The 12,548-nt window shown below is 50.1% G+C and overlaps 1 protein-coding gene across 1 annotated transcript; it reads left to right on the top strand.

Moving 5' to 3' along the window:
• The first annotated feature begins 265 nt into the window (after positions 1 to 265).
• Positions 266 to 12,424, top strand: brpf3b (bromodomain and PHD finger containing, 3b). Its single transcript, XM_076026527.1, has 13 exons — positions 266 to 598; positions 1,351 to 2,888; positions 3,396 to 3,552; positions 3,643 to 3,774; positions 3,948 to 4,076; positions 4,169 to 4,481; positions 5,472 to 5,768; positions 7,161 to 7,820; positions 9,269 to 9,350; positions 9,450 to 9,538; positions 9,653 to 9,741; positions 10,567 to 10,721; positions 11,133 to 12,424. Exons 2-13 carry the CDS (start codon positions 1,375 to 1,377, stop codon positions 11,314 to 11,316), a joined length of 3,801 nt encoding a protein of 1,266 aa, XP_075882642.1. The 5' UTR covers positions 266 to 598; positions 1,351 to 1,374; the 3' UTR covers positions 11,317 to 12,424.
• The last annotated feature ends 124 nt before the right edge of the window (positions 12,425 to 12,548 follow it).

Raw genomic sequence — 12,548 nt, 5'->3', positions numbered from 1 at the left:
GTAAAGTTAGCCGAAGTAGTCAAGACGACCTCGATAGCGGAAAAGAGATTTACAAAATATGCGTGTAGTTTAAACACAGAACTATATCACATATTGTTTGAATCAACGGGATAGTGTGTTGGAAAATATGCTTAGTATTTTAATATAGGAACAACCATTTCCTATTGGATTGGCAGCAAATATTGCCGCAGTAAACGAATAGGCTTTTGTTTTGGAAGACTTTTCCGGAAGTGCTTTTTGACCGAGTCGTTCGATCACTCACTTCAGGACCCAAATAGCTAGCCAGCCAGCTAGCCGAGGAATGCTAGTTTTTCTCCCCTATCGCAAAAGTGGGTCGCCAACAAGATGTTTGTTAGACCAGGAGTGGGCATATGCCGCTCGTGCTTTGTGGGAAACCTCGGGAATCATTCGCCGACTCCCTAAGTGAGGTGGTGCGAAGACTTGGGAACGGTACAAGTTGGTTAAATACACCGGCTCAGCAAGCAAACTGTAGCCGCTAACGACAGTTGATAGCTTCAGCAAGGAAGGAGACCATTACCGTACTAGCGGCTTTACTCTGCCGGCTGCCGAGCTAACTGTCAGCCAGTCGCCAGAATAGGTAAGACCGCTTAAGTTTATTATCCAATGTTACCGTATTGTTACGACGGAAGACCAGCAGCTTTGAAGCAAACTTAATTTTGGTGATAATATTTTGGATGTGACCTGTTTGGATACTTGTCAATGTCAGAAAAATAAGGATTTAACGTTGTTACTACCCATCTGTTAAAGTTAGCGGGTAAGCTAGCATGTATTTGTTCACTGCCCGACTCCGTATTTAAATGTCAGGACACAGAAAATATGGAGAATTCCTCGTCTTGACTCGAGCCGGCGGGGTGTCACTTTGTTTATCGGGGAAAATATGTTTTTCGCTGTATGCCTTTGGGAAAGGTTTTTAGAGGGTTTTAAAATTGTAAATATGGCTGACATTTTACTCTCGAAATAGGGACTCTGATCAGTAGCGACCGTGGTGTTCTCGAAGCTGATTGGCTTTGGAGCGGATCACTCACTTTCTTCTGAAAGCCGATTGGACAAGCCCGCTGTGTTGTGGTTAGCGCTGTTTGCGATCGCCCGTATTTTTGTTTTTAAGTCTTAAATTCATTTTAATTCCGCTCAGTAATATTGACAAATTATTTGCAGTGAATAAAGCTACTGTTTACTCCTAGCTCAGCATGTTTCAGTGTCTTTTAAGTGAGTATTGCAGGTCAGCAAGATTATAAAAGCATTCATAGTGTGAAGGAATGTACATTACCGAGACTCTCTCCCAGAAATAAATGTACTTATTTGAAGTGCCATTTATTCCATTTATTCCAGGAGGGAAAGTGTGATTGGTGGCCTATGAGGAAGCCACGAAGAAAAGGACTGGCGGTCGCTGGTGGTGGAACCGATGCCAAGAAGTCCAATGGGACCGCTGGTGGGCGCGGGGGTGCCCGCCAGCGGTCCCCGTCCCCGTACAGCCTCAAAGCATCCCCAAGCAGGGAAACCCTCTCGTACTCCCAGGCTCAGAAAGTGGTGGAGGTGGAGCTGGACGGGAGGCTCCACCGCATCTCCATCCTGGAGCCCCTGGAGGTCCTCACGGAGGACGAGATGATGGCTCAGGACATTAGCGAGTGTAACAGCAACAAGGAGAACAGCGAGCAGCCGTCCTCGCCCACCGTCAGTGCCCACACACCCCGCAAAGTCGTCACGCCCAGGGGGCGCAGGAAAGAGTCCAAGTGCGCCGTCAAGTCTCCCCCCTCCAAGAACCACTGCACTACTCCCCTTCCACAGACACCTGAAAAGGTTCACAGTTCTCACCACCACCACATGACTCTGCCCGAGCCCAAATTTAATGTCCTCGAAACGTTTGTGCCGGTCGAAGCGTCTCCGTTGCCCACAGCCTATTACCGATACATTGAATGCCAACCGGAGGAGCAGGAGGCGAAGGCAGAGTATGACATGGACGAAGAGGACACCGTCTGGCTGGAGATGGTCAACTCCGGCCGAACATCGGAGGGCTACTCGGCGGTCTCCCCGGAGGCGTTTGAGCTGCTGGTGGACCGCCTGGAGGAGGAGGCGTACCAGGAGGCCCGCAGCCGCGTGCCCTCCCACAACGCCATCGACGACGATGCCTTTTGCTGCGTGTGCCTGGACGACGAGTGCCTCAACAGCAACGTCATCCTCTTCTGCGACTCGTGCAACCTGGCGGTGCACCAGGAGTGCTACGGCGTGCCCTACATCCCGGAGGGTCAGTGGCTCTGCCGCTGCTGCCTCCAGTCCCCCCAGAAGCCCGTGGACTGCGTCCTCTGTCCCAACCGCGGCGGCGCCTTCAAGCAGACCAGCGACGGACGCTGGGCGCACGTGGTCTGCGCCATCTGGATCCCCGAGGTCTGCTTCGCCAACACGGTCTTTCTGGAGCCAGTGGAAGGGGTGGGCAACATCCCGCCGGCCCGCTGGAAGCTCACCTGCTACCTGTGCAAACAGAAGGGCTGCGGCGCGTCCATCCAGTGCCATAAGGCCAACTGCTACACGGCCTTCCACGTCACCTGCGCCCAGCGGGCCGGCCTCTTCATGAAGATCGAGCCCGTGCGCGAGACAAACGTCAACGGGACCACGTTCTCCGTCAAGAAGACGGCGTTCTGCGAGACGCATTCCCCCGCGGGGCAGGATAACAACTCGGACGAGGAGAGCGACGGGCGGGTGGTGGGCAGCAGGGGGCGGGCCAGCCGGGGGCGGAGCGCCTACACGACGGGTCCGGCCACTCCGAAAAAAGGCCGGAAGTCGGAAGACAACGCCAAGGCGGATAAGAAGAAAGGGAAGATGATCGCCGAGCCGGCAACGCAAGTGGTGGTGCCTCAGATCCCCACGAGCAGGTTAGTTTGAGTTTTTTTACATTGGAATAGAAGTCTTTTATTGCTGTTGTGCTTTGGAGGTGCGAGGAAATTAAAAGGGGCTCCCACAGCAGCCGCCGTGCACAACAAATAAACAACAAAGACGACATCATACCTTCAGGAATATCTGCAAGCTGCAAAAGAACTGTGGGAAATAGTGCAAAAACTGTGCAATGGTTTCTAGTGTAGTGTAAGAAAAGATATCTACATAGTCTCTTATTGGGGACAGTGATTGTGTGTATGAGTCCATGGGTATTGGAAGTCTGGATGGCCCATCGGAAGAAGATTAGGATTTTATTTGTATTCATTTTGGGTCAAAACATCTGAAAAGATTTTAAGACAATGCAGTAGAGTAGATACCTGCACTTGTTATTATTGTAGGCATTTCACAATGCATCTTCAGGCGTAAGACGCACATCTCGTCCAGACGCATGAACGTCCACCACCATGCTGATGGTGCAAAACCTTCATCTGTCCTCCACAAAACAGGCTGAATGTCCTCTGCAAAGGAATCATCCTGCAGAGGAAGAACCAGTTCATGCAGCGGCTGCATAGCTACTGGTTACTGAAGCGTCAGTCCAGGAGCGGCGTGCCGCTGGTGCGCCGCCTGCACTCCAACGTTCAGGCCCAAAGGAACACCGAGCAGGTCAGGACAAGATGCAGAGCTTCGGGCACAGCATCCATTAACCCAGCTCTGGCAGGGTCTAAGACATATTTTCATAATTTTTCATTCTAGCCTGAAGTGGACGAGAAAGTTTCTGCCGCAAGAGAAGCGCTGAGATACTGGCAGAAGCTGCGGCACGATTTGGAGAAAGCTCGACTCCTGGTGGAGCTCATCCGAAAGAGGGAGAAACTGAAGCGTGAGCAGGTATCGCAAACGCACGAGCTGCAAGTCCCATCTGAAAATTCAAAGCGGAAATGCAAAGTCTACTTTTAAATACGTCAAATTCGGAACAGATGACGACTCGGAGTGGTTTGTTTTTTTTGTAAATGATTGAACTTGTTGTTTTCTGTACGTTTTGCACATCTTGACGGCTGCAGGTCAAAGTTCACCAGGCAGCCCTGGAGCTGCAGCTGACGCCCATGCTGGTGCTGCTCCGCTCCACCCTGCAGCAGCTGCAGGAGAAGGACACGGCCCAGATCTTCGCCGAGCCCGTCGACGTCAAGGAGGTGAGAGACCCCGACAAGGATCAAACAAGAGGAGCGTCAGACCCCCCCCCCCATTGCCCACCCTAACCCCGGTCCCTGTGTCCCGCCTCCAGGTCCCAGACTACCTGGAGTTCATCCGCCAGCCCATGGACTTCTCCACCATGCTCTCCAAGCTGGAGGCCCACGCCTACCGCTCGGTGGCCGACCTGGAGGCCGACTTCAACCTGATGGTGTCCAACTGCCTCCTCTACAACACCAAGGACACGGTCTTCCACCGGGCGGCGCTGCGACTCCGCGACCTGGGCGGCGCCATCCTGCGGCACGCCCAGAGGCAGGCCTCCAACACCGGGCTGGACCTGGACTCCGGCATGCTGCTCCCAGAGTCGCCGCAGAAGCGGGACTTCTACAGCTGCACTTGGGAGGACAGTAAGTGTCCGTCTGGCCTGATCTAGTGGCCGTTTCCAGATCTGCACCAGTGAACCAGCTATTGATTGGCCACGCAAAGGCCTCACAGGGACTCGTGTCAAAGGTCCAGGGTAGAAAACCTGGCTTGATTTATGATCTTTACATTGTTGAAAGTAAACATAATTTGGTTTTCCTACCCTTAGAAAGATCCTCATATATATGCAACAATACGTATACTTGGGATGTTAACAATTAATTGATTAATTGTCCACTAAGAATTTAATTGATTAAATTAAATTAGTCACAATTAATGAAACATTTTTTACACGGGTAGTTAATATCATTATAACAGTGTAGTGGCAGGAAAGAGCAACTCACCTGTAGATACTGTGATGGTCATAATATACAAGAGACAAGGAACCTTTAAACAACTTTTTTTCAAAAAAAAAGTTTAAATGTGACCCATTAGAAGTCCGCTTAGTCAGAGGAGAAAGGTTCTAATTAAATGTCATTATTTAAGGGTTAAGTAATGTGTTCCTTACTTATTTAGATTCTCAGGAGAAATCGCCACTGATCAAGGAATAGTTAGTTGATTGATAAGGTGAATCAACTAACGATTAATGAATTAATCAATCACTTGCTTCCCTAGTGCATACAGCAAGGGTCTTGGATCTACTGTAGTTCGCTGCCATCTTGCACTGCCATGTTTTTCAGGAAGCCCTCCTCGCGGTGCCCTGAATAGGAAACTGTCAGACAGTCTTCCTTAAAAATTGTACACACCGGACCGTTAAGGTCAATAAGTGTACTATCATCGATTGATCCGAGAATAATGTCAATCTCACTGCTCTCAACGAGCTGAACACTGAAGACCAACTGGACAGTACTGATCGTTTCATCAGGTTGAATTGGAAAAGATGATGACGTGCCGCAGAGCCTCTTCCTGTTGATCAGATCAGATTACCGGTGTCGGTCGGGGCCAAAGCCTCAGAGTCTCTGCCCTGTCCCGTCCAGTCGACAGCCTGCTGGACCCGGACAACCGCCTGCACATGAGCGTGGAGGAGCAGCTGAAGGAGCTGCTGGAGAAGCTGGACGTCGTCACCTCCATGCGCTGCAGCGGCGCCCGCACGCGCCGCATGCGCCTGCTCCGCCGCGAGATCAACAGCATCCGCTACAGGCAGGGCCAGCCGCCGCGCCACAACGGCCACCTGAAGGTGGAGGAGGACGAGGAGGAGGAGGAGGAGGAGGAAGAGGAGGACTGCGAGGACGCCAAGGCAGGCGGCGGCGGCAGCCTCTTGTCCTCGGATAAAGGTGGGCGACGTCGGGCGGGGTGAGGGGCGGGATCGCTGACAAGCACCAGTTAACCTTTCAACGCCTTTTGTTTGGTGTGATTTCAAAATAAGAGCAGTTAAAAAGGTGAAAAACGACCAGCGATACTTAAGCGTCCATCTTAAACAAATCTTTAATGAGTTACTTGATCAATAGTGGGATCATCATTGAGATGATGATCCCAACAACAAGATTTCTTTATGATGGACGCTTGAGTGTTGCTGGCCATTGTTCATTCTTGTGATGGAATTGTCTGGGCCTCGCACCTCTTATCCAATATTTCTATTTGAGAGTGCGTGTTTTCTATCTACTGACTTAACCTGAGAGTCAAACCACTGAGCTAACGGAACGTTGTCCTCAGGTAATTGAGCCAGGGTCCCCCCCACGCACCAACCCCAACCACCCCACTGTCTCCAGTCTAGTAAGTTCGGGTCCCACAGAGTCTGGTTAGTCACGGCTGCCTCCTCACAACTCCTCTCTCCCAGTGCACTCTTGTGTCTGCACCTCTTCTGCACTTCACTCTCATGGACTCACCACTCCTCCATCTGGCCACAAACACCCATGTCATGCTCATCCCACCGCCGGCCCGCGGGCTACTTCCCGGCCCAGTGGGAAAGAAAAGAGAAAAGCCCGACCTCACGGCCACAGAGGGGCGGCAGCGGCGGCAGCAGCGGCAGCTCAGTTGGCCTGCAGTTTGTGTCCAGTGGAGTCATTCAGTAGCCGCCATGTTTCCGGTGTTCAGTTGTGGGAGCGACGTTTTCTTCCTCACCCGTCCGTCCTGACCAGGTCCTCCATGTCTTCAGCAGAATATCTCAACCTCTTCCTGGGCTGCGGTTGGACTGTTAGACTAGGGCCCTATGATTTCCGGCGAGTCGCCTGATTGGCTGATTGAAAAATAAAAGGAATCCGTTGTTGTTAGATGGAAATGTTGATTAACCCCCCCCCCCCTGCCCCCCTCCCGCTTTTGAAAACGAGGAGAAGGCGCTGAGGTGGGTCGCTAACGCTAAGGACCAATCACACGTCTCTTTGCAAACACTCCACCCCCTTGCCTCCCTCCTCCCTCGCACTGCTACCAAGCAATGCAAGCATTGGAAACCAGTGACAAAGTGAGGAAAGACACTCATCACTTGTGCGAAAAAAATGTTTTTTCAATATTCAAGATTGATTGAAGTCAAAGATTTCATAGGGCCCTACATTACTACAGGTTCATTACAAAGTGACACCATTCTTCCAGTGTGAACTCTACACCACCACATCACACTGCATACTGTGTGGGCATTCTTTTCAAAAAAAAAAAAAAAAAAAAAAACCCAACAACCAAAGAAATCCCCTCGGTTAAATTTCAAACCTCTTTTTCGTCTCCTCGTCTTCCAGACGAACTCAAGGCCGCCTCGCCGCCGACACTGGAGCCCACGGGCCCGACTCCTCCGCCCCGCCGCGGGGACACGCCCCTAGAGCCGCCCACCCTGCGGCCCATCACGGGGGAGCCGCAGCCACTCGGCTGGCCGCGCAAGCGCCTCAAGCTGGACGGAGACGCCGCCGACAGCGCAGCCGCAGCAGCAGCAGCAGCAGCAGCAGCAGCAGGGAACAACAAGAATTGCACTAAAGCTCGGGAGCGGCCGGCGTCGCCGCCTCCCATTTTGCACAGCAGCAGCGGCGGCGGCGGCGGCGGCGGCGGCGGTGACGGACGGGTGGCGGCCAACGGGCTGCCGGAGCTGGGCGTCCCGCCGCGGCCGGCCACCGGGGGCGTCGGGCGGCGCACGTCGGTGCTGTTCAAGAAGGCCAAGAACGGAGCCAAGCTGTTCCGGGAGAGGGACGGCGGCGCCCCCCTGCTGAACGGGAAGGGGCCGCAGGACGGCGCCTCCAACAGCAACTCGGGCGCCAGCACGCCGTCCTCCACGCCGCTCTCCTCCCCCGCCAAGGGCTCGCAGAGCCCCGGACCCCCCGCCCTCGGCGACAGGTGCGCTAAGGACCAGAGCTCCGAGCGGGAGCAGCCGGCGGCGGCGGCAGCGGCCAATCACAGGCCGGAGACCGGTGAGAATCCCTGCGCTTTGGTTTTCCCTTTCTTGCGGAGAAATGGTTTTTGTTGCAGGACGGAACCGAAGTTCCGATTTCACGCCGACCCGCTGACAACATTGCATCGTGCAGTAACTGCGCAGGGAGTCAGAGGAGAGCAGTGTTTTTCAACCGCTGTGCGGCGGCACACGAGTGTAACGTGAGATAATGTCGGCTGTGAAAAATGATCCAATTTCACTCATCTGTCACTCCAAAAAATAACATTCTGTTGTTGAGTGACTGTGCTTTAAATAAAATCTTATTTTCCTTCCTAATTCCACCCAGAATATAAAATTTATAGAATAGAATAGAATGCCTGTATTAATCCCACACTGAGGAAATCCGCATATTTACAGCAACAAAAACTAGTGCGAAGACAAGGAAAATGATATTAATTAAAAAGAAAGAAAGAACAATTAAATATGTATAGAGTAAGAATGCAAGAAACTGATATTTCCATATTATGAACAGCTGGATTATTTGCAGTGATCTACATAATGCTGGTGCTTGTGTGCATCTAAACAGGCCCAAGTTTCATGCAGACTGAGTATAAATAAATGAAGAGACTGTATCGTCATCATTAGGCTACAAAAAAACATCATTTCATAATATATTTGTTTGTTTGCTCGTGCGCCGTGGGATTATTTTCTTTGTGAAAATGTGCGGTGGCTCAGAAGACGCTGCGGCCGAGGGAAGCAGGACCCTCGGACACAGCAGCACGCCTGCAACACACGTCGTCATTTTCAACCTCAGTCGTTATTTGATCAGCGCCGTCTGCACTTCAGCCAAACCTCGATTCGTCTTTTCAAAAACAACATATTGCAATAGACATCGCACTGTGAAATCACCCGCAACTTGTTTTTCAGCCCACCTAACGGGACATTCAGTTTCTGGCCGTTGGCATTTTTCCGATGTTGCAACCAAACGTCGCCACGCTTTGTTTATTCAGCGAGGAAACGCTGTGCCAGTGGCGAGCGCGCTGCCCCGCACCGCAGGCAAGAGGAGCTTGTTTTCCTCCGCACCGTTCTGGCCTGTCATCAAAACAAATACCCCTCGCCCACCACCACCACCACCTTATCAGTGATTAATGAGTGTTGTTCTCTCTCGGGACCGACTGCAGCCGTCGCACCGGGCTGTTTTCCCGCGACGACGTTGATGGACCAGGATGATGTTGGCGCTCTGATGTTTTCGTTGTTGAAAAATGACTCATCCTAATAGCTGGAACGTGTTTAGACGGAAAGATTCACGCGTTGATATCGGTAAAAGTCTTCTCATCTCTCTTATATGTCCGTTTTTTTATACTTCTTCTTCTTCTTCTTCTTCCTCTTCTTCTTCTCCTTCTCCTCCTTCTTCTTCTTCTTCTCCTTCTCCTCCTCCTCCTCCTCCACCTTCTTCTTCTTCTTCTTCTTCTTCTCCTCCTCGTGCAGGACTGACCAACGGCTTCACCAAGCACAGCGACAGCGGCTCCGACTCGGAGCAGCGGCCTCCTCCGGTCCTGCACAAAGAAATGTAAGAGCGCGTTTGTGTTGTCGGCAGGTTGAAAAATCATCTCCATGTACACCAACAACAGCAACAACACCACCGTGTTGTGATGTCATTCGTTCACAGAAGCTCACCGCCCAAACGAAGCCTCGGGAAACCAGCTCTTTCCAAAGTGCCCCTACTGGAGATTGTCAACGGCGACTCGGACTACACCGGTACCGCCCGCTTTGCTCACTAAGCCGCAGCGCTAGAACTGCACTTGGCATCGAAAATGTCTTCAAAATTGAAATACCGCATGCCAAATGTTTCTTCTCCTGTTCCCCGCGCAGGCACCGGGAGCCAGACGGGCGACACCGAGCTGGAGCCCCTGGAGCTGGTGTGGGCCAAGTGTCGAGGCTACCCCTCCTACCCTGCCCTGGTACTCCTCCATCCTCCGTCCCACCACTCAGCATCGCAGTACACAGTATCAGCTGCCAGTAAACAGTCACATTAAATAATACGTAATATATAGCAATACATAATGCATTAAATACACAGTTTGCAGCAGCCTCGTCACATGACCAAATTATCTTCAAACCACTGGGGACGTGTATTTTTCCACTCCTCTTCCTCTCGTTGCTTCTTTTTTTTTCCACTTGAAGTCATTAGTCAGACCTTTCGAAATGTCACTGTGATATATAAAATATATCAGATTTTCTAAAAAAAAAAAAAAAAAAAAAAAAATCACGTCTATCTTGTCCTCCTCACTACAGTGTAGGAACTGCAGCTATACAACCAGCTAAACTCTTCCTTGCAAATGATGACTTGAGTCATAGTCAGCTTTCTGTTGCTGTTTACTGTGGCTCTTCAACACACTCTTACATGGACAGAGTAAAAATTGTGACAAAATCAGAATATAAAATAACCATTTTGTTCAGCACATGTACTTTACCTAAATGTTAAAAAAAAAAAATGTAAATGAAATGTTCTAAATAAAAACACATTAACGTATGCTTCAAATCATTAAATTATGTACTTAAGACATCGCCTCTGTGGCATTTACAGTGTGGATGGCGTGCGATGAACACAGAAACTCAGGTGCCCAGATTCAGCCAACTTCTTTAAAAAAACAAAACTAACATAAAATTACCTCTGAACCTACCGCTTCCAGGGCAGGTTAAGCAAATGTCAAAATAAAAGCACATCAAACCGTATTGTCCAAATAAGACCAGAGTCAAACGTATCCTTGAATGTGTCCTTGCAGGTCATCGACCCAGAGATGCCCGAGGAGGGTCTGCTGCACAACGGGGTGCCCATCCCCGTCCCGCCCAAAGACGTCCTGCGCCTGGGGGAGCAGCGGCAGGAGGAGGCCAACGAGAGGCTCTACCTGGTGCTCTTCTTCGACAACAAGCGCACATGGTGAGGCAGGCGCAGCAGCCGTTCTGACCGCGGATGGCAGGTCAATGCAGTCTGACATCCATGACTGCACTGACCTGCAATCATTCAAATCTGCCTTTAATGTTTAGTTACTATTTTAAGAGTCACCTACTTGTTTTACTTGCTTGCTTGTTTTTAGCTACAATTGATACGAACCTCCATGTTTTCGCTTCCCTGACCTGCATTTGATGTATTTTTTGTATATTTTGAAGTATCCTTTCGCTGCAGATTTTATTCTGATATCTTTTAACCTCCTTTTGTAAAGTGTCTTTGAAGGACTTTGAAGAGTGTTTTATAAATAAAATGTATTCTCATCATCATTATTATTATTATTTTTATTTAATTCTTTTCTTTCTTTCTTTCTTTCTGTCTTTCTCCACGGCGTGGCTGCAGGCAGTGGCTGCCCCGGGAGAAGGTGACACCGCTGGGCGTGGACGACACGGCCGACAAGCTGCGCATCATGGAGGGCCGCAAGTCCAGCATCCGCAAGTCGGTGCAGGTGGCCTACGACCGGGCCATGATCCACCAGAGCCGCGTCAGCCACAGCCAGGGATACGTCGCCTCCAACTACCTGTAGGGGGCGCCGCCGCCCGCTGTGCGTTCGGGCTCGTCAGCACCCAACTCTGCTGCGGGGGGGAGGCGGTTGCCTTGGCAACAGCACACCGTCTGGTAACCAAAACCACTAGTGGCTCTCAGCTGCAGGGAGGACGGGGGGGGGAGGAGACCGCGGCCGGAGACTCGGAGCCGCTGTTTTTCGTTCCCTGCGAAGCCCCGCGTTGCTGCAGATCGTCCCCCCCGCCTCAGGGGGGCGTCCACGTCTCCGCCTCCACGTCGTCCAGATCAAATGTAAAGAATTCCCCGTCTATTTTTTTCTGTACAACCGCTACTGCCAAGAAATCAAATTTGGCAGGGGGGGGGGAGAGAGATTTGACATATTTATATGAAAAGCGACGGACTCGAAATGGAAAACTGCCATCTTTTATACCAGAGCTTTTTACATTTTAACCTTTTACAGAGTGTATTATAAAGGCACACCCACCGTTTCCTGTGTATATATGTATGTGTTTTTATCCAGCCCAATTTTAATTTAACGTCGTCGTATGTTGTTTTTGGTTTTTTTGAAAATGCGTGTCTCAATCAACCCACTGGGGGGCGAAGCGGAGCCGCGTGCGCTGCCGGAGGCCCACTCATCCCTGACTTGCTGCAGTGAGCTCGGCTCGCGGACGTGACACGACGAGCCATTGTATCTTTATATTTGAATTCTCTTTTTGATACATAGAGAGATAATTTATTTATGAATGACAGAACTTATAGAAATAAAGCTATATTGGTTGAAGTTGAGGATTACATTTTTTTTTTTTTATTTAAAAAAAATAAATTGAGTGAGGTTTTTTTAAAATAAAAAAAAGAGACTGTAGAGCCAATATTTTTGAACAGATGAGACCACGTTTGGGTTGATGTCGACTTTTAAAAGACCAACTGCCAACATTCACTGTCAATCCCCCCCACCCCTTCTGCAAAAAAGATTATTTATTTTCCAAAGCGTCACCTATCAAACAGAAAGTACACCTTTATAAGCTTGTATTTGCATATGTGTCATTGCAATTAAAAACTGATCAGTGTTTTGTTTTTTTAATTTTAGGGGAGGGAGGGAGAAATGCTCTATTAAAAACCCTTTTGTCAGACTGGAGCGTTTGTTCTTATTATTTCATTCGTCACTAGTCTGTTGAATTGTTTTTTCTATGAAGGTATTTAAGGTCTGTTTGACTTGACAGAATGTAACAAAAAAAATAGTTTCTTTGGGAGTGG

Source organism: Nelusetta ayraudi, unplaced genomic scaffold, assembly GCF_046127955.1.
Source record: "Nelusetta ayraudi isolate G7.1 ecotype Tasmania unplaced genomic scaffold, CSIRO-AGI_Nayr_v1 ptg000019l, whole genome shotgun sequence".
NCBI classification, from domain to species: Eukaryota; Metazoa; Chordata; class Actinopteri; order Tetraodontiformes; family Monacanthidae; genus Nelusetta; species Nelusetta ayraudi.
The sequence above is the reverse complement of the archived record's forward strand: the minus strand, read 5'-3'. Positions and strand labels throughout refer to the sequence as shown.

Coding starts and splice junctions, on each gene's coding strand:
- brpf3b (XM_076026527.1), top strand. CDS start 1,375: ATGAGGAAGCCACGAAGAAAAGGACTGGCGGTCGCTGGTGGTGGAACC. Junction 3,775..3,947: donor AGAAACTGAAGCGTGAGCAG/GTATCGCAAACG, acceptor TGACGGCTGCAG/GTCAAAGTTCACCAGGCAGC. Junction 10,722..11,132: donor TTCGACAACAAGCGCACATG/GTGAGGCAGGCG, acceptor GCGTGGCTGCAG/GCAGTGGCTGCCCCGGGAGA.